General features: G+C 39.7%; 2 protein-coding genes across 4 annotated transcripts in view; both read right to left on the bottom strand.

The window, feature by feature from the left end:
- The window catches only part of LOC129727444 (beta-1,4-glucuronyltransferase 1), a 207,753-nt gene extending 195,761 nt beyond the window's left edge, over nt 1–11,992 (bottom strand). For both annotated transcript variants that reach the window (XM_055685297.1, XM_055685296.1), the window contains exon 1: nt 10,732–11,992. The gene's annotated coding sequence lies outside the window, so the exon portion shown is untranslated. The remainder of the gene's footprint in view (nt 1–10,731) is intronic.
- Nucleotides 11,993–18,516: 6,524 nt separating this feature from the next.
- LOC129729337 (nuclear hormone receptor FTZ-F1 beta) overlaps nt 18,517–21,309 on the bottom strand; it is a 67,088-nt gene continuing 64,295 nt past the window's right edge. Inside the window, exon 9 of one of the 2 annotated variants that reach the window (XM_055687848.1) lies at nt 18,517–21,299. In XM_055687848.1, the coding sequence (XP_055543823.1) occupies nt 21,198–21,299 (102 nt within the window). In that variant the 3' untranslated portion in view covers nt 18,517–21,197. The remainder of the gene's footprint in view (nt 21,300–21,309) is intronic. The other variant, XM_055687849.1, reaches the window with a different exon arrangement.

Here is a 21,309-nt window from a genome sequence, read left to right as displayed (position 1 = left end):
GGATTTGAAACTTTGATTTAACTTCGGAACTAAAATTTCAAGATTTCTTTCGACAATCTAGCTTATGATTTAGATTCGAGGATTAATAGCGAGATTTTGATTTCGGCGTAGTATAATAGAAGTGAATTATCAAAGTTGAGGGTAGGTTTCATAGAGCAAATTTGAAGCTCGGATTCGTTGATTGGATTGTAGAGGGAACATGATTAACAAAACTTGATTCCAAATCTTACAAAAAATAATTTAAAGTGTTGGATTTGAGAAATGGATTCCACTATTGAACTTTAGGGCTGATTGTAGGAATTCGATTTGGCGACTGAACTCCAGAATTTCGTTCAGAAAATTAAGGGATTAGGTTTAGATTTTGGCACTAGATTTAAAGATAAAATGTTATTATTGAGTTTAACGAACAAATTTGATCTCGAAACTCTTTTCTATTGCATGAAATTAGAAGTTTAAAAGTCTCAACTAAAAAAATGATTTTGGGTACTGAATTTGATTATTGATTTCAAAATTTTCAAGAATTTTCGAGCTTGATAATAAAATTTTAAAATAAATTTCAGATTCAAACTTGAGGATTATTTAGATAAGATTTGAAAATCAAATAAATTTGGGTATTGGGTGTGGAGATTGGTTTTCAAGATTATATTTAAACTGGAGTTAATGATAAGGTTCGAGGAATAAATTTAAGAATTAAACTAAATTTAATCAAATTTGAAAATTATTTAGATAGGATTTAAAATTTAAATTTGTTACTTGGATGTTGGTGCTGAATTCGAGAATCGAATTTAAGGATCGAATTAAGATTAATTTTAAATTGAGATTAAAACCGTTAATCGTAGCATTTAATTCAAGAATTTTTACGCCTTTCATTTAGGGAGCAACTGTTTGAATTACATTCTAGCTTGACTTCACATGAATCTTCAATCACACAATCGTAAAAATATATATATATTTTAAGGTCAGCGTGGAAACAGTTTGAAACAGATACAATAACGACAAAAAATATGAAAGAAAAAGGTATATCATGGCTCGAGGATCGTTTGCACGGTCTCCAAAAGCTGGGAACACAACCAATACTCTGGAAATATGGTTGATTCACTTCTCTGAAGCATCAGGTGATTAACCCTTTCTCAAACCTGTGCAGTGTGGTGAATTTGACCACCCATTTCGTGTATGAAGTTCCATTCACATATCACATGCAGCAGGGCAAGCCTTCAGCCTAATGAAAATTAATAGAGCTCCAACGATTTTATTGGTGGGTCTGTCTGCTGCAGCAGCAGCAGCAGCAACAGTGCCTTCTTCAAATATTTTCAAATCTTCAAACTTTAATGAATCGGTCGGTCGGATTAGATTTTTCCGGCCAAAGATGGACATCATCAATCACGAATTAGAAGACGAAGGAAAAGAAGAAAAAACCCTCTCAACTCGTTCTTTTCACTGACCGCGACCACGTAGGAGCACCAGAAAAGAAAAGATCGTCCAAACTGTTGATATACAATCGTACGTGTTGGCTATCATCGGTATCGAGGTCAATTTACCGTACTGACGGACACACGGATGGAAGGCAGAAAACTAATCAAGTTGTTCGTCAGTAACGTATACCACCCAAAAAACGAACAGCGCGACAGTTCAAATTATGCAAACCATATTTCCAGTTCCTGCACCGGTCAATCTGGTCTGGTTGCCTGATTGGCTGTTGAATAACTTGACTGTGGGATGTGTGAAATTAGGGGAACTGCCTTGAAATTTGAATGATCTTACATAAATATCTCCCAGCAATCAAATCATCTCACAGTTTCATTAATTTAAATCGCGATCAATTCTTCACACTTCTGGCAGAAGCAACAAACAAACCACAAGCGAAAAAAAAACCTTCAAATTACTCCGACTAAATCAACTGTCTGCACACCCGTCGTCCATTGATCGAGTTGAGCAAAGCCTTCTCGTTCAATATTGCATGCAGCCCTAGTGTGAGCGAAACTGAAAACAAATCCAACTGTGAGCCTTTGGGGTCCATTATGCAGTATACAACAAACATACACACATGAGCCGGGAAAATAAAGCAGCGAAAGAAATAAAAAAGCCATCACGAATGCAGGCCAGACTGAATTCGTTAAAAACTGAAAACAAATACTGATTGCGGAACGAAAAGCGCAACCTTTGATACTCCGAGTCCGAGCCTAGGCTATTCTCATCTCTTTTCTGCCTACACACGGCTTGCAGTCAGTCTAGTGGCAGGTCGTGAAAAATGATATTCAATTGACTTTGGGTTCTCGAGAATAGAGTTCGCTGTTTGTGTATTAGTTATGGGTCCCCTGTAAAATTTCATTACTGACTACATATTTTTCCTCCGCACTTGAAAACGCTCTTCTAAATCCAGACGTCTTAGCTAGCACCAGATGGAATCTGTACTAGTAGAAGTAGGAAAAGTGAAAATGCACCCTCTTGAGAAGCGTTTCCAATTCTTTCCGCGTCCGCTTTCCGGCCTGTTTCGATCGACAAACACCGCTGCTTGGTCGTTCGTAAGAAGTACTGCTGCTGGCTGGCTGGTAGGTAGGAAGAGCGAGCGCGGAAAGTCCCGAAGATCTACTTCACCGCCGTTGCCATCCTACCGACCGACCGCTACTTCTACGATCTGTAGCGGGTCCGCGCGTTCTACGACGCATCGCTCGAATGAGGCCAACTGCTGTTGCTGCTGCTGCTGCCGTTCCGTTCCGCGAGCGAGTTGGCCGTTCCGAACGACCTTGCCGAGAGTCGGTGTAAGTGGCCTGCCTGCAGCAGAACTATTCTTCGTCTCAGCGGAGCAGCAGCAGCGAGTGGCCCTGAATGAGGGTATTTTTCCTTTCACCAGAAACGCTGCAAACCAAACGACAGGAAAGTTATTTATGCTAAGTGAGGCTCTTTACACTACTGACTGGTGCATTGAGCTGAACCGAACGTTGTTGTTTTTTATTTTCGGTTACTCACACCATATGCGTTATGAGGTGTCCCTGTAGCTTGGAAATTAAATGACGTTTTTTTTTTGTATAGGTAATCCAAAATGGAAAATGGAAAAACACTTTGCAACTAGTGAAATAAACTTAGAGACGGTGAAAACCTCGACGACTCAAATGAAAAATAGTAATTTTCGGTTGAGTTTAAAACGACTAACAGCCATGAGTGTTTTGGAAGATTGGGCAAAATTGATCCCCAAATGCACATTATTTTTGGATATTTCTATTTTGCTTTCAAAATATAAGGGTTGAAACGAGCTGAATAGTTTTTAAAAAATGTTGCAAATAATTTGAAAGGTGTTAACCTTCGGAAAAAAATTAAATAAAACAAAAAAATACAAAATTATCCGAATCAATCCGAATTCTTCAACCCATTTAATCCTCTATGACCAACAAACGCCTTCATAGCGGGAGTGAAATTTTTACAATCGAGTTCTAAATCTCTACAACCAAAGATGCCCACTCATTTTAATAGCATGGATGAAAAGCATCTGCCAGTGACAGCTAGATGACCCCATCACAAACACCAATTAAAAACTTCTCCAGTTTTTTGTGTATTTTTGGTGTGACGAACTGTTTTTTCTATTTCATCATTTACGACCTAGAAATTTATCGACCTAGATAATATCCATACCACGAATAGCAATGGAAAGCTTCGGAAATCAGATGCCATGGAAATCCGATGCAAGGCTACATGCAGGCATACAGAGCAACCCGCGCTCCATGAGACCCATCTTTTAAGAATAATTTCGTCAAAAATCTCTATTTTCGTTTAATTGTGGCTGCAAGAGCAAAATGTCTAGGAACAAACGAATATATTTTTTTTTTTAGAAAATTAGTCAAGATACAATTATATAATAATTTAGCGGCAGCGTTACCAAATGTTTTTGCCTTTGAAAAAATTAAATTGCAGTTTTCGACAAACGAGAATATTCTGATTTTACAGTTGACAACTTCGTCGTGTTCCTGAGAAAATTTAACATCAAAAACACTCATCTCCATGAGGAACTATGAGTAGAGCTCTAGTGACAACATTTTCAAGAAATAAAGTCAAACTTTCACTTATTTTAGGCAACCTCCTTTTTTTAATTTTTATATGTACTGTTGGAAATATTTCTGCTCAGTGTAGTTGCCGATTTCAATGGTTTATCATCTTACTCACCCTAGTGTACTCAGTCTAATAATCAAAACATTTTGAGCTATTACTTTGTTTGAGAGCATGAAATACATGTTTTGTGTATTAAGAGATGGAAATTAATTATAAAGCCATCTGAAAATTGTCAAGAATTGTTAAAACATAGATTTAACCTCCGATTGGTCGCCTAATGCTTACTCTTCCAAAAACAATCTACAGAATATTAAACTTAATTAGCCGGGAATGCACTCTTCGGGCTATATAAGAGCGAATCTCTGCGCCAAACCAATCATTTTATTACGGGATGGCGACTAGGATGGTCCACCGGGCAGCAGCAGTAGCGGCAGTGGGTATTTTCTTAGCCCTACTCTTTAGCAAAAAGCTGCTTACTGTTTGGAGACCTTATTGTCCTCTGCATCTCCACAAAGATCACATGAAGGAAATTTTTGTTAGTAGGGATAAGGATTCACCTTGACAAGTGACGCGATCTTACATACAACTTATACCCGTCTCTAGACTAGAAACGCACACTTAACTTATTTATATTTGATACCGGTTTAGACCAAGAAACAGTAGAAATGTTGTTGGGGCCGCGCACAGGTGTTCGTGGTGTTTTTCAATTAAGCACAAAATTGTTCTGATTTGAGACGTACAACGTACAAGTGTGTGTGGTATATCTCAGTATAATGCAGAATACTATACGGTGACAAAAAAGTCCGGTCACACTTTTTTAGGGTCGCCGGTAGCATACACGTTGCATCTCTCTGGTGCCATCTATATGTCAAATGAAAGGGTTAACTTTGATACCAAAAGTGGCAGAGTTTCGTTTCTGTGCAGTTTGTTTACATTGAGTTGTGAGCCATGGCAGAGTTAAGAGCAGCTGTTATCGCTGAATATGTGAAAGGTTACAAACCCGGACACATATTCAAACATCTAAAACCGCTCGGAATCAACCGAAAATTCGTATACCGGACCATAAATCGGTACCTAGAGACCGGAGGCACCGAGGACAAGGCACGATCTGAACGACCAAGGTCTGTGAGAACTCCAAGGCTGAAAAAGATTATACGAGACCGGATTCGCCGGAATTCCGCCCAATCTGCACGGAAGCTGGCCAGGAACCTTAAAATGAACCGAGAATCAATCCGCCTGCTTCTGCGCAAGGATTTAAAACTTACATTGTACAAAAAACAGGTGGCTCATGGGGTTACCAAAGCTACAAAGGACAAGAGGTACCAACGGTCGCGGGAGTTGCTCGGTTGGCGCGCAGATGACGAGATTATTTTTTCGGACGAGAAGTTGTTCGTTTTGGAGCAAACAGTCAATCGCCAAAATGATCGAGTTTGGAGTGTGAGCCTCCAGCAAGCTCCTGCGGACAAGCTGAGCGTTTCCCGGTTCCAAAATAAGTCGTCAGTGGTGGTTTGGGGAGCCATTTGCAATAGAGGTAAACTGCCTCTTATTTTTATCGATAAAGGGGTCAAAATCAACGCAGCGTACTACCTGGACACGGTTTTGAGTAAAAAATTTTTGCCTCAAGCTGAACTATTGTTTGAAGACGATTACTACTGCTTCCAGCAAGATGGCGCCCCGTCCCACACCGCAAAGGTTGTTCAGGCGTGGTGTGAGGAAAACTTGACCGATTTCATTTCGAAGAATGATTGGCCTCCGTCGTCTCCGGATCTGAATCCACTGGATTATTTCGTGATGTCGAAGCTGAACGACTATAAAATAACAAATTTGGAGCAATTCAAGCGAGTTATCACGAAAATCTGGGACGAGATGCCGATGGAGCACGTGCGCGCCGCTTGCGACGACTTTCCGAGACGTCTAAAGCTGGTTTGATCAGAGAAAGGTGGTGTAATTCCGAGATATCGTCTGTGAAGTATCTTTATGAGTTACTGAATAAAGCTATGAAAGCCAGATTCAGATTTTCTTCTTATTCTTTGAAATATTGAGATTTTTCTGTGTGACCGGACTTTTTTGTCACCCTGTACATCATGTAGATCCGATTTAAACCAATAAACCATAAAAAGGGTTTTGAGGCCACACACACAAACGTGTGTGTTTTACTTGAAAGAAATACAAAAGTTTCGAAATTGATATTTTTTAGACTTCTTGATATATTTTCTTCCATTCGTTTTTCTAGACATTATACTTTTGTAGCCACAATCAAACGAAAATACGGGTTTTCGACGATAAATGAAAGTCCCAATGAGCGAGAGGTGGTGCAATCGCTGGGATTTTTAATGGTGACCTCTTGTTCACAATTGATATGATTGATATGAGTTGTGGACACTTGAGATGGAATGACCCATATGTTGAAAGTTGAAGGGGAAATGCCACCTGTGTAGTTAAAAAAACGATTTTTTTATATTAAATGACATTTTAAAGGTGTTGGTGTCACTTCACGTTGAAATCGGTGTCGGTGAAGTGTCGGTGTCACTTCACGGTGAAGTGTTGGTGTCACTTCACGGTGAAATCAGAGTGAAGTGAATACAACCTTTTTACGGGAGTCACGTAAAGGAGAAAAACGTCGCAAAGTGACATCTACCGTGAAAATCGGGTATTTATGAGTATCATATTACTGAAGTGAAATCAAAAAAAGCAACATTTCATCTGGAACGGTGAAATGATTCCATGAAGATGAGGAAGGTTTAAAAATCGATTGATTTGTAATTCAATGATAATATATATCGGATTTATTTTTCAGTAATAAGGCGAATCATTCAATTTAAAAAAAAATAGACTCTTTGAAACTTACAAATTTTGAAGCTGCGGCCAATGGAACGTATAGGAAAATATTGACCTCCGAATTGCGTTTATCGGTAGGGCTGAAACGTTTCGTTTTCTCGAAAAACGTCATCATACAAAATTCCAACTCAATCGGCCTTAGAAAATTTGAAGCACAACTTGAGGCGGTCAAAGTTTCACTTTTTCGACTAAAGACTAAAAGCACAGACGATTTTCGATATCAAAATTAATTTTTTGACGTAGAACTACGCCTCTCAGGAAGTTCCGCCTACACAGGGATTCAAAAAAATCTAAAACCGGAAAAAGTAATTTCTAATGCTAATAATTCGGTTGCAGCAATCGATTGGAAAATTTCCTAAGAGCCCTCCCGAATGCAGAAAATTGGAATTTTGTTATTCGAACTAGTGTATTATTGAAAATTGTCAAGCCTTGTCAAAACACAAAATTCAACCTCTGATCGGTCATTATATGATTGCTTTCCCAAGCACGGTCGACAGAATTATAGACCTAATTAATCGGAACGTACTATTTGGCCTATATAAGAGCCTGTTTCAGCCGAAATTGCTCATATTAGTTCTAGACAGCGACTACAACAGTCCTTACTTAGCAGCAACAGCATTGCAGCGGATAGCAATGGCAGTGGATAGCAGCAGCTGTGGCATCGGAAAGCAACAGCAGTTGCAGCGGGTATCATCCTTTAGTAAAAATTGCCTTTGTGCGGTAGCGGGCAGCATCGATAGTAATACATTAGCCGGCAGTTCTTTCAATGAAAAGTTACCGTATTTTGACAACACACAAACGTTTTGGAATGCTGGTATTCAAAATCAATGGGTCGTCATATTTTCAGTGTGAAAACAACTTTCAACTATGTTATCAGAAATATGTCTTATTCCCTCTTTCGGGGTAGCACACAGATTCGATCATCATTCTATTCGATATGAAATTGAACAACGACGACAAACAAATTATACAGTGTATGATTATATGCGGAAGACGCTCTAGCTCAGAAATTGACGTCTTGCCAGATGCCTTCCCGGAGAGTACAGGTTCAATTTCGCAAAAATAAGAGGATAGTCAATTTCATTGATCAAGACTTTAGGATGAACTACTAAATTCGTATTAACATGCAGTGGTGCTCATCGGGAGGAAAGTGCGGTCAATCCAATTCTTGTTGAACCACCGGCATTTCTGGAGATGAAATCCAATTGTTTGTTGGCCCTTAAGATGACATGATATCTTCGTAATATGGCCGGAATGTATGCTGGCTATCCAATCTTACATCATGATTTGAAACTTAGCTAACTTACTGGAGTGCTAGCTCAGACAAGCTGATTGGAAAGCTGATGGGTTAAAGCTTTCTGTTGAAGGCAGTGACGTTACATATTTCTATAATTATGAAGATTTGCATATCGTCTGCAAAAAGGGTACCTCGTGATAGTGTAGTAGCAACGTCATTTATGGAGAGTGAGAACAAAAGTGGGTACATATTGCTTCCTTGCGGCACTCCAGAAAAATTGTGAAAATGACGACCCGAAACTTTCACTTACAAATCTGCCAGTCAGGTGTGATCGAAACCATCTCTCAAGCACAGCAGAGCCCCACTTTATCCAGCTTAGATAGAAATGTGTCATAAGTTATCACGATCGCGTCTGGCGCAGCAACTGCAGTCGAAAAAGCGGCTTTAAAGCAGGCTTCAGAATACTCCTCTTCATACAAATGTATGGTTATAAACAATCGCTCAATCGTATAGCTTTACAAATCTTTCGAAGATGATTCTTCAAAACAATATTAATTGAAACTCATACAGTGTGCAAAATGCTATTCTTACGAAACCACGTTTCTACTGTTATTCGTTCAGAAATGGAGTTCCCGAGTAATTAATTCGTCTGTCTAAATAAATTGCTGCTAGCAATGCATCACTGTCAACATAGTTTTCATCCCGTTTTTCAATTGCCGAAAGTGAAAAACTCTTTCCACATAATAGAAAAGTCACCATATGTGTGATCATGCTCTCTTAGTCAAAATAAACATTGATTTTAATGCAATTTGAAGTGATTGGCATGCGTCCCGGAATTCTTTGTCGTAGATACTGTTCAAAGTATCTGTCTGTCGGTGTTCTATCAAGTGATTAACCAATGTAATGAATGCGAAAAATGGGATTTTTTTTACTCGCAACGAAGCTTTACAATTCTGCACGAAGAATTTTAATAAGATCTTTAACACTTTCTGTTAAATTTTCAGAAAATCTCATCATCTCATCAAAATAATCTGAAGGTACAATTAAAGAAAAAAAAACCCTAACCTTAACGTCGATTATACTTTCCCCATTGACGAGATGAAACATGTAATTTTACACAAAGTTTCTAAACTGCGAAGAAGACCAAAATTCCACGAAGAAAGAAAGCGAAACCAACCAAAAATTGACTAGACGCTTTCCCGCTGGTGGCAAACCAATTTGATCTTCCAAGTTTAGAAACAATCAAATTTGGAGCAACCCCTTTTCCGGCTGGATGTAAAACCACTTTCCCTAGGTGTATTTTTTTCTCCCCTAACCAAACAACCTGCAAAGCCATACTGCATAAAACAGAAACAAAAAAAAACGAGTAACATGAAACAAACAGGGCATTTTGTTTTCTCTGGGGCCGGTCAGGGCCAAAAAAGTACTTTCCAGCTGTCGGCTAGAGATACAGATACGGCGAGATCAAGAAAAGGGGAAGGTAAGCGGTGGTATCACCTGTGCCATTCGTAAGTGGTGGCTCACTTTCAGTGGAAGCCACATGTGGGCTTTGGGAGTTTAAATGGTGGCCACAACACGAAAGTTGCGTATGCACGCATATACATACGCACGCACGCAAAATATGACGCAAAGGGAAAACGTCAAGTCACCACAATCGAAGAGTCAATCATAGCGTCAGGGAGTGACGGTCATTGTGAAATGTTTGAATGAAAGATTGAGGTTTTTTCGTGTGTGAATGAGCCTGCCGGAACCGGCAAGTCATGTAGGTTCCCATCTAAGGGCCGAATTTTTCGCCCCGACCTAGTTTCACAGCATACAACCTACTTCTTTCCCTGGGTGCATCCAACCATCCTCTCAATTAAATTGAATTAATCAACCGTCCATCAATTCCCCTCCCAGCGATGTTTGCTTGCTTGCTTGCTGGCTAAGTCGACAATCAAGCCGAAGCTCGTTATTCAACATTATACAATAACAAAAGGAAAGACACTGTAGCCGCGTTGCGTCACCTGACTTCAACTGCGGCGGCACCTCCATCAATCCGCTACAGTCGGGCTGCTGAAATCCACCGTAAATGTCAGATAATAGACATCTTCGTCGTGGTCTATCATTTTCATAAGTTCACCCTTTCATCGCTTCAGCTAGGGATAGGTACACTTTGAGGGCTAAGTAAATGCAACTCTAAGTAAATTGCTTAATCCGTGAAGTCTAACATTGTATTCAGGGTACTTTTCTAGGACCTAATTTATTTTCATTTGATAACACTAGTAAACAATCGTTTTGGTACAAAATTTTTAGTATGCTTTTTAAGGACATTTTGATACCAAATTAGTCTAGGCTCATGGAAGCAAACATCAGTATATCTCTTTAGACAAGCATGTTCTGTCGCAACTCAAATTCATATAGAAAACGTCTCATAAGATGTAATATTTAAGTTGGCTTTCCTAAAGTTAGTCGTATTTCTACAGGAAAACCTCCTATTTAGCGAATATCAGACGAAAATCACTCCACATTCAAAGCATATTTAGATCAATTAGCTAGACTCCCTGGACGTCAAAGAACGTCGTCCAATCTCACGACTCAGGGTCACCCAGCTGGAAACTGTGTGCAAAACTTACCGAAAAATTAAAACGCCCGTCGAAGCCGTCTTCCAGTACTAACTGTGTCCTTCGTTCGTAGTTTTGTTATCTGTCAGCGACAGGAAATCACTAGCCGTTTGTTTCTTTCCACTTCTTCCCGAAAAATTTGGACAAAAATATCACTTTGGAAGTAATCGGTAAACAAAACTTTTGTTCACCCACAATGCGTTTTGTGTATCAACTCGGGGGAAACGTCACTTCAAGCTCCACCACATACAAAACCACAACTATCAACTCTCTTTTTTCCGCTCTCGCACTAAATTCGCTCCGACTCTCCCAAATTTCACAGCTCTAGGAGAACAACTTTTGACAGCACAGTTGTTTACACTTGGCCCTCGTAGCCGCAGCGCACGCTATGGCTACCGTGATGTGACTGTGAGTGATAAACTATCGCTCGAAAGTGTGGCCCAGTAGTTTTTCGCTCCGTGCACAGCATGAGACAAAATAATGTAACACCATTAGGGCTTAACAATGTCTAAGGAAAGCAACTTTTGTCACCCAACTTGTAATAACGACGGTCTATTATTTTTAATTATTCCTTATTAAGCGAACACCACCCCACCAACTGGGTTTCACCAATCGTCGTTAGTCATCGCCCTCTAGAATGTCCTACCGAATCTGGCCCGTACCACAATTCCACGCTAATCAGTGAATCCCCAAACCCGGATGAGGGGGAAATCTCAATTAGATATCGCTTGGTCGAGTGGAAGCAATTTAGCACACACGGCTACGATAATGCAGGCAGATAAAATCCGGCCGCTACGCCTCGGCTCGTGCATCTTATCATCATTCACTTGAAACGCCCAAGTTTATCTCGCACTACGACTGCTGCTGCTGTCCAGCCTCTTATCATTGCGTTCCACCGAAGACGAAAAATGTCGTGAGTTGTTTCCGATCACTGGCTTGAAACCGAAGCTTAACCAAAATAAGTCGAGTGTTATTTTTACACCCCGTGCAGCTTGCGTTTTTGCCTCGTACCCATTCACTTGCGAATTTTCGCTAATATTGCAGCAGCGTACATAGTGTATCGTCACACGCAATAGAAAGTTCAAAATTACGCCTCGGCTGTATTTCCCGAAAAAAAAACCTATCTTTTGTTGCTTTTCTCCCTTTTTTCCTGCGCTGGCAGCACAGACAGAGAAAAAAAGTGACAGATCTCTCCGTGGGGAGGTCTATGACGCGTGACAGCTAACGAGTACCGAACTCCCACAAATTAGACACAACCGAAACCATCGAACGACCACGGTAGACTGAAGTTGATTACTGTAGTTTATGGTGAATGAAACTAAACTTTCTCACTCGCTCTCTGCGAGAGCAGTGCTGCAGAAGAGAAAGAGAGAAACAAGTCACACGCGTTTCATTGAAAAAAAAAAGCGAAAATGCAAAATGCAAAAGTGTGTGGTGAATTTATGCTGTCAGTGCAGCTGTGCTCACGAGTGGTGAATATGTCACGTCTTAGCAGAGCAGGTTTAGCGTGTACGCACTGTATTCAATAGGGTAGCTTAAATTTGCGAAATTATTATTTTATGGACTGAAAAACAAGTTAGAAAATGTTTCTTATAGTCTTAGTCGTTATGTAACAGAAAATAAGTTCAGCATTTCTTTCGTCTTCTGGTTGTTCTGCCCATTCGTAGAGCTCTCTTAGAGTTTTTATAGCGGTTCCAGATTTTTGAGCGGAACTCGCTCTCTTTTTCATTTGAAGGTTCACAAGGCCCTAGGCAGTGTGAAGCAGTAAAAATGCTATTCAACGTCCAAAATTAACGATGTTTCAAACTTACACAAGCTAGTCTTTTTTCATGTTATAATCATGTACTGCTTTCTACTTTACTTTTGTTAATATATTTGACTAAAAAAATGTCAGTTACCTGTTTAGCAACAATGAAACGACAGCTTTTGTGGTGTTCCAAATTACAACGATCCGTTGTTAGTCTCTGTTCAAAAGCTACTTAATCAATACTATTCTCATCTATACCCTATTCTGTATCTTTTGAGGCACAAAAAACAATCAATATTGATTTTCCGTGAAAAACTCCGCCAAAATGATGTTTTTTTATCCTTAAAACTGATCCTCTTTTATTTTTTTAGGGCCTGTGTTAAAAAAAAATGAAAAACAGAAAAATACATGTTTTACCGCATCCCCTCTAACACAAATTTTGAACGTTTTACCTTTTTTCCTCTGATATCTTCACCATTTCAAAAAAATCAGTGTTAGGCTGCGTTCAACGATGGTTATGTATTGTATCATGATCAGAATACCTTAAACTATTTTCATGGTACCTACATAAATTTTTATGCCACATTTTCACCATTAATATTGCAAGAAATAGTATTCTAATACCTCTTTATTTGGACAATTCTATTGCCTAAAACTTTTTTCAACATTTCAAAACGGGCATTCTCAAGGAAAAAAACTTTTCTAACAAAAGCTTGTCCATGAAGCGGGGAAGTCTCAGAAATAAGCTGTTCTGATTATAATACAAAATAGTACTTCGCTTTCCACTAAAAATTCCAACTTTGAAGCAAATATTTCGCACAAGAAGTATTCCTGCATGAAATTTAGATGTTATAGAGGCATTTTACAGGAAAATATGCGGTATTGTACGTATTACCACAAAAGATCAAAATAATGGTCGAAGTTGTCCAAATCCTACAAAAAAAAGCAATCGTAAGGGCAAAATGTGCTCGGCGATGGGTCATTTTTAAAAACATTTTTACTGATAGTATTGCTTGTAAATTCTTATCAAAAATAGTTCTTCAATGATACTGGTAAATTTTCGAAATAACTTATATATAAAAAAAATTACTCCCATCATGATGAAACACCCTATGTTGGTTTGGTACTTTTAAGACAATAACAAACCAGAATTGACAGAATTGGGCGTAATCTCACACTCAAAAAAAAACTAACCAAATGGCTCGATTTGCTTTTTAAGCTTGCACTTGCTGAGGACGCTACAGTATTAAGGTGATGATTTTTTCCTAATTTCGCTCCTTCCAGTTTTCCATTGGGTTTCATTGCGATTACATTCTTTCACTTTGACAGCATACATGTTAAATACCGAAACTTGTTGTGAGAAATATTCTGTAGTATTGCCAGACAAGAGCTTTCGAAACTCAACATTCGTGCAATGTCAAAAAATATTCAACATGATGACGTGCATGATCGGATGAAAAACCTCTATTGAACGAAGAAAATGAAATGTGAAACCAACAAATATCGTAAGGTCGTGATGAAAATACAAAAACTAATGTTGAATTGCTCAAAAAATGGGACCTAAAATCGAATAGAGCTAATTTGCTGGAGAAAAATCATTGGTACCGGGGCTAAAACCGCCTTAACTTGGGTGAAAAAATGGCGATGTATCGCCATGGAAAGGATGGTTTTCACATCACCACTCACGCGGCCTGCGAAACCCAGACCAGTTCTTTAGAGTGTAAACATGAAAAGCAATGACGTCATCCATGTCGTAAAAGTAAACAATGTAGTAGCCGTGTGCTGGTGCTTACTTTGATCATTTGCCTCGAATATCGCCTAACAGTACAAATTAGGTTTTGCATTCAATATGATCACCTTTCAAGTCACGTAGTAGTGTCTTTGTGAATTATTCATGTGTTGGGTGAAATACAAACATAAGTATATCAATTTGTTCCCTATCTTTTACTCTGTTGTTGTTTTTAGATTGTAAAACTGAGTTAGCAAACTTTAGCAACAACTAATCAAAGTTTCAAATCAGACAGTCAGCTTGTTAATCAGAGTTTTCGTTCTAGCTATTAAATTTGTCAATATTGATCAAAATTCAGGAGTTTGAGGCCCTTGTTTTCGACTGAATAAAATAGACGCCACTGCTTAAGCCGTTCCTTACCCTAATCGTCTTCCATGCGAATTGGCATCTCAACGGATTCTAAATTTCCCCGCTCACGGCCAATCCGGAGGGAAAGAAGAGCGGCTTTGACATCTCGCTCTCGCTGATTGTGAGCCACAGAGACACCTTCTTGGGGAACTTGGTGTGTGAAATAAACTTCGCATCGGACCTCACTTCCTTCGTGGTGGAAGTAAAATACAAAGTGCCCTGCCAGTCGTTGCCACCCAGGATGAGATAGGTCTCGTCGTCCATCACCACCGCCACGATCTTATTCAGCCACTGCCGCTGCGTCATTGCCTGCAGCCCCAAGACTAGTTTACGAGACTGCTGCTACCTGACATGTTTTTGATACTTTGTCACTGTTTGACCGACCTCCCAACCAAACGCACGCAGCGGTTAGTTCTGGTCTTCCTTTTCAGCATCATTTGGAGCTTCTTGTCGCTCAGAGTCGTCGGCCATCCAAACCGGGCTTTCTTTTGATGCCCGGATTGTTGTCCAATAATACTAAGGTGTTGTAGATGCCGAAACGGCCGTATCCAACGTACACAAAGTGCCGCACGATGTCCGTTATCGATTCAACGGGGTACCGTTCTTTGTACGCGCACACTCCTGAATGGAGTAGCTTCACTGTTCTCGCAGTTGCTGCTCGACTCGTATACTTTCGTCAGGTGGGCGCGAATCAATCCTTCCACAATATGGTGATCTGAGTCGACGTTTGGGCCACGCAACACGTGCCATGTGCCATGAGTGTTTGCGGACATCTCTTCAGCTATTCAGCTATTCAGCTATTTTCTGGTAGCCATTCTCACTGGTAGCACCGAGGCTACCAACAATTGGACGGAAAAACTATTCTTTTCCATTCTGTGCGTTTGCAACCCCGGTGATGATACTTATATAATTTTTTGGGCACTCCACATATTTTATCGAGTAGCTCTTCGAACGCTTCTTTCGCGTGATCGGATTTGTCGCTTGTCAGTGCGTAAGTAGTAAAGAGTTCACCCTAGTTTCTCAACACGCATAAGCGGTCACTGATGATTTTCCTTGTGTGACGAAATCGACGCCTCATTAACTTCTGTTGATGTTACTGTAGTATTTAAAAGTCGTTCCCGCGGTAGGATCTACCGCTCGAAAATCACGTTCATCCGTCTTCAGAGACCGCACTTACGGGATGGCTGCGACTTCCACCTTCACATTTTGCAGTTATCTAGTCAAGATGCCCAAGCATACCAGTTCAAGTATAGCTCTGATGTTTTACGTATTGAGTTAACAATCAGTGTGAGTTTTTGTTCGTCTGGGTCAATAATGACTACTTCGATTCGTATTTACTTCTGAATTGCTCGTAGAAGGGTGCTTTCGCCATACCCAATGAGGGAAACAAACGATTACGGAAATTCTTCTCAGTTAACATACGACTAATTTGTCGCTGCTCCGCCAAATATTTCAGATTGAAAAAGCGCTCTGCCGAGCAAAACATCTGGGAACCCCTGCCCCAGGCATCTTGACACTCACACTTCCGCTTTAACCTAGTCAAGCCATCTAACATGTTGGGCCCCTCTCTGTCTGGTGCAGATAGTGTTCCTTGAAGAAAACCTCTCCACAATGAAAATCTCCCCAGTAGCGTATATCGGAGACGTCACACATCACTCGTACCACGGTAGCTTTGATATTCATCTGGAAAGCTGTAGTCGTGCATTATTCGCTATAGCTGATTTCGATTAACTGTATCATACGCTGCCTTCAAGTCCATATACACGTGATCTGTGGCCACGTTGCACTCTCGACCCTTCTGGAGGATCAGCCGGAGAGTGAAGATGTGATTCGTAGTAACGCGTGCTTGCGTTAAGCTCGCTTGATACTACAGATACTTTTGCTTAAGAGGATAGATCCTTACCTACTCACTTCAGCAGACTAGAGCGGATAGTGGCCCGTGCATTATCAAAAATTTCTCTCCACTCTCCTCGGCCCTGGGCTACACGTCGCCAATTTTCTAGCCTGGGCAATTCAACACACGCAGGTCCGCTTCAACCTAGTCAAGCCGTCTAGCACGTTCGGACCCTCTGCTTCTGGGGCCTTGGAGAGTACCAATTTGCCCGCACCGTCGTCTGGCATCCACGCGACATGTCCGGCCCATCGCAGCCTACCGACCTTCGTCAGCTGCACAAAGGGAATCTCTCCAAGTAGTGCCTGCAGCTCGTGATTCCAACGCCTGCACCACTCTCCGCTTTCGGTGTATACTCCACCAAATCTTGTCCGCAACATTTTTCGTTCAAATACGGCCAGTACGATTGTGTCCTCTGTGAGCAGTGTCACGATTTCAAGTCCATAGAGAACTACTGTTCTAATGAGGGTTTTGTACATCATCAGCTTCTTGCGGTGCCGTATTTTTTTTTTTTTTTTTTTTTTGTAAGATTTGGACCACTACGACCATTATTTTTATCTTTTGTGGTATACCTCTTCTTTAGTCTATGTACTCGTGGCAGACATATCACTATTGATGGAAGTGATCGTCGTTGTCATATCGCACCCTTTCTCCCAATTAGACACTGAATTTCGTATGAAATGTATTACCTCATTAGGATTCGCAGACCAGACCTCAAAAGGCTCCAAATTTTCTTTTCCAAAGGCTCTTATTCTGCGCTGTATTAGTGCACTGCAGTGACAGAGCAAATGTTCTGCGGTTTCACATTCGAACCCGCAGAGACGACAAATTTCGTCATCTGATCGACCAATTTGTTTCAGGGGATGCTTACTTGGAAAGTGTCCTGTAAACAGTCCGGTAATTGTCCTTAGTCCCTTTTTATTTAAACTAAGCAATTGCTGGATTTTCTTGACGCTTGAGCGGTGCCGTATGCTCGGCCTGATTTTCAGCTTGAATACGACGTTAGATCTCATTACCTGTATTATTGTCGGCGGTTACCAGAGATCCCAAGAATATTAACTCATCGACCACTTCGAGTTCATCGTCGTCCATGATCACCATCCGTGGAAAGGGGAATGTTGGATTCTCTCGAGCCTCTCTCTCATATACTTGGTTATCGACGATCATTAATTTCTAATCTCGTAATATCGTCCAGGTCGTCTGCGAAGCCTATGAATTGACTACCTTTCGTTTAGGCACTCGTTAGGCGGCGTTCATCAGCTTTATGCCACAATAGTTTGTAACCGATCGCCTTACAACTTCTTTTCCGGTTTCTTCGGTAGCAACTATTTCTCCCAAATCCTAAGATTTTGCTTTCTATCAGATTTCGCACCTCATTCAAAAATGAACACCAAATAAGAATATTTCCATGTTTCGGGGATTTTTCCATTTTCAAACACTATTTCATAACGATTGAGTCCAAATAGTTTCACGAGGCTATGTGCTAATAAATATAGCAAGTTATTCCAGTTATCCCTTTGATTTTCCTGGTTTTGTTTTCTGCGATTGATTTGGTCATTCCGATTTCAGCATTCGCTCTAATATTTTCACTTTTCTTATTCGTTCGTATTTTTAGGATCGTCAAATTATCGAACTGCCCAAACTGCTAAACTTGCCGAAATGGGTAAAGATATCATAAGAATCAAAATACTTGATTACCTAATTCAAATTCGTTTGATTTGACGAATGATCATCGCCATCCATTATGTTTAAGTATATTTGTATGAGAAATCCTCCCTGAAGCTTTAAATGGGCATAACTCAAAAATTAGTCCAACGATGATTTCCTAATTTGGCCCAGAAGTGAAGGACAGTAATACAAACCAACTTGCATTAACAGTTTTGATGGCGTATTTTATTTTATAATAACGGTATTTGGAACATCGTGCATACATATTATCACTGTCATCATAGTTACTACCTAAAATAAGAAGAGCAAACAATTCCGCTGGCTTTCGGATCACAAACGTCCCCCCGATCTGAATAGATTTAAACTGATATTTATTTTTAAAAAATGCTCAATTTTGCGCCCTCCACGACCACCCGCTCCACAGGCCAGTTGTACCAGTACTATGCAAGCAGTTACCAGACCTCTGGGCGGCCGGCCGCGAGGATTTCTCTTCTTCGCCGAAATAGAGTAATAGTAAACCTAAAAATTCGTTTAAGTACAATATACGTGTATAATCAACTGCCAACGGTGTGAAGCATTGGCTGGTTCTGACTTAACTTGACGCCTCGTCTATTGGAGCAAGAAACGGTCCCACAACGTGTTTGTGTGTGTATGTAGGTAAAACACTTACGAACATGCAACAGGGGAAGGGAGGGAAGGAGAGTAAAAAGTACGTTCCTAAAAATACTGCAATTTTCTTCGATTTTGTTTTTGCGCTTTGCCTTTTTTTTCTTTATTTTTGTTTCGCCGATTGCGCCCTTTTCCGTTTGATGGGACGACTAAGTAGTAGCTGTATATTTTGCTAGATGTTTGTTTTATTAGTTTGTGTGTTCTTCTGCTTCGTTTATCACTAAAGTACTAGAGGTTTACGCTTAGTTCATCACATTTTATCTGTTCTCGTGTTGGAAAACTTCTTATTTTTCTCTCGTCTGTTTTTGTTTTTTTTTTTTATTTATAAGATATATTTACACATCGATGTGAAAGGAAAACTGCACTACTTCCTTGCGTCGAGAAAAGTCCTCCTGCAATGATTCGCGTTTTAAAATTCTCCCCACCAAAAAAGTCTACCTCAGTTGTTTTTGCTTTGTCAAGTTTGCGCTTGTTTGGAAGTTACACGTTTAAAGGGAGAAAACATATTGCACTTTTCATACAATATTTAGAAAACTTGTTCGTTTCCGTCTCTTCTTGTCGGTTGTTCCAACGCTTTTTTTTTCTCTCTGTCTCGGCTAATGTGTTTGTTGTATATATTGCAACTATTAAAGAATGTTTGATCCTTCGTGTGTGATCTCGAAAAAACGCGTTTCAAAAAAGTTTACTTATTTGTTTGTTTGTTTGTTTGTTGTTGCATTAGACTACTCATGTTTGACACGGCACTACCCGGTGCCGCTTGGGTTTTTTCTTATGTTTTCTGCTTTGTTCTTTACGTAATTAACTAACACTAGACTAAAAAGGTTCAGTCATTTCTGTTTACTAGTTGTTTTCTTCATTTATATATATTCGGTTTTCTTTTCTTATTTTTTGTATGCTTATTTTGCTCCTGCCCCGTTCCGGCCGAAAGTTTGTTTTGATAAAATATTTTACTCTATCCGAAAAATTGTAATGTTTCCTTCTGGATTCTGGATTTCAGACAAAAGGCACACATTTCCCCGTTTCATTCGCAACTGGTTTGCAAAATAGTCACAAAAACAAAGGAATTGCTCAGCTGTAACAGGCCCTCCAATATGCGATATAATCGGGTTATATCGATCAGGAAGGCAGCGTTTTGATATAATCTATAGAAATAGTTGGAAACCGCTTTGCCTCTTCATCCTTTCGTCCTTATCAACAGGCGCAAAGGAGGGTTGAAATCTTCCAGCCTACTATTGCCTAAGGGGCTGAATGCAGACTTTTGTATGGTCGTTTTTTTGTGAGTGTGTTTGAGTTTTAGGGAGTGTCGTTAATGGATTTTTTTGCTAATATAAAGATCCTCCAATGACACGATTGCTTAAATACTAAACTTAAAAGGAAAACAAATCTATCTCAGTTATCTCTTACGAGTTCAATAGAATATTTGCATAGTCAGCATGACTGCACCCCGCTTTAAAGAGTGCACCCGAGCTGCTGGAAAACTTAAACATTTCGATTTAAAAGCGCTGCTTAACAAAAACTTGTATTAATCAACAATACAATGCTATTTTTATCGTCTAGAGAAAAAAAATAGATTTTACGAGCTTAGTTGTTCACGATCAGCTCGTTTAAATAAGAGCATACTTATTGTTATCGTAAAGAAAATATTCTATATGTACGTGTGTGTGTGTTTTTTCCTTTTTTGTCTTCTTTGTAAACAAACTATGAACTCTGATGTCTTAAGATGCTAGTTAAGGAAACTTAATCGGTACTTGCTTTTTTCGAAGGACAATAATGAAAAAACGTAAATCAACTCTGTATTTTAAGGGCGTTTAGACGCATTCCAATGCCTTCGCGTGCAGCGATGAAACCGTTTTGAACGATATTTGTTTCTTTAAAAATACACTTTATAGGTAGTTAAATAAAAACTTCTTACAACAGACAATATGTAAAAAACGGCAATCGGAAAAATAAAAATCTGTTAAATATCTGACTAAAAACTACCGATAAAAAGAATAAAATAAACTCGCTCTACTTATTCAATTAAAAGTTAAAATCACAATTTTTAGAAAGAGTTTTGATTTCGGGTTTCGAATTATGAAGAAACAAAAAAGTTAACACCGAACGCAAATAGCTTGCGTTACTCGTTGGTTATAAAACCATGAAACAGAGAGCTGAATGCGTCCGCGTTTTAGAAACAAAAAAAAAGAATTTACCGAACGAAACACTTGCCGAGTGATGTGAGGCGTTCCCGCGCCTGCTGTGATCGTAGCTATCCTGCGGGGATATTCGTGTTAGAATTGGTTTTATCATGCTCTCTCGAAAAGCAAGAGCATGTGAGGCACGATCGTCTACTTTCGTAGTTCTCTCCGTAGAAGGGGGAATACATTCTAATGTTCTCCACGAAGCAGTTCCATCAGCAGGTTGAAGGACGGTTCTTCGCCCTCCTTCGGTTTAATTGTTAGCATTTCCTTACCAACCTGAAATGAAAGCTGTAACTCA

Source organism: Wyeomyia smithii, chromosome 3 (assembly GCF_029784165.1).
Source record: "Wyeomyia smithii strain HCP4-BCI-WySm-NY-G18 chromosome 3, ASM2978416v1, whole genome shotgun sequence".
Taxonomy (NCBI): domain Eukaryota; kingdom Metazoa; phylum Arthropoda; class Insecta; order Diptera; family Culicidae; genus Wyeomyia; species Wyeomyia smithii.
This window is presented reverse-complemented; position numbering and strand designations above follow the sequence as displayed.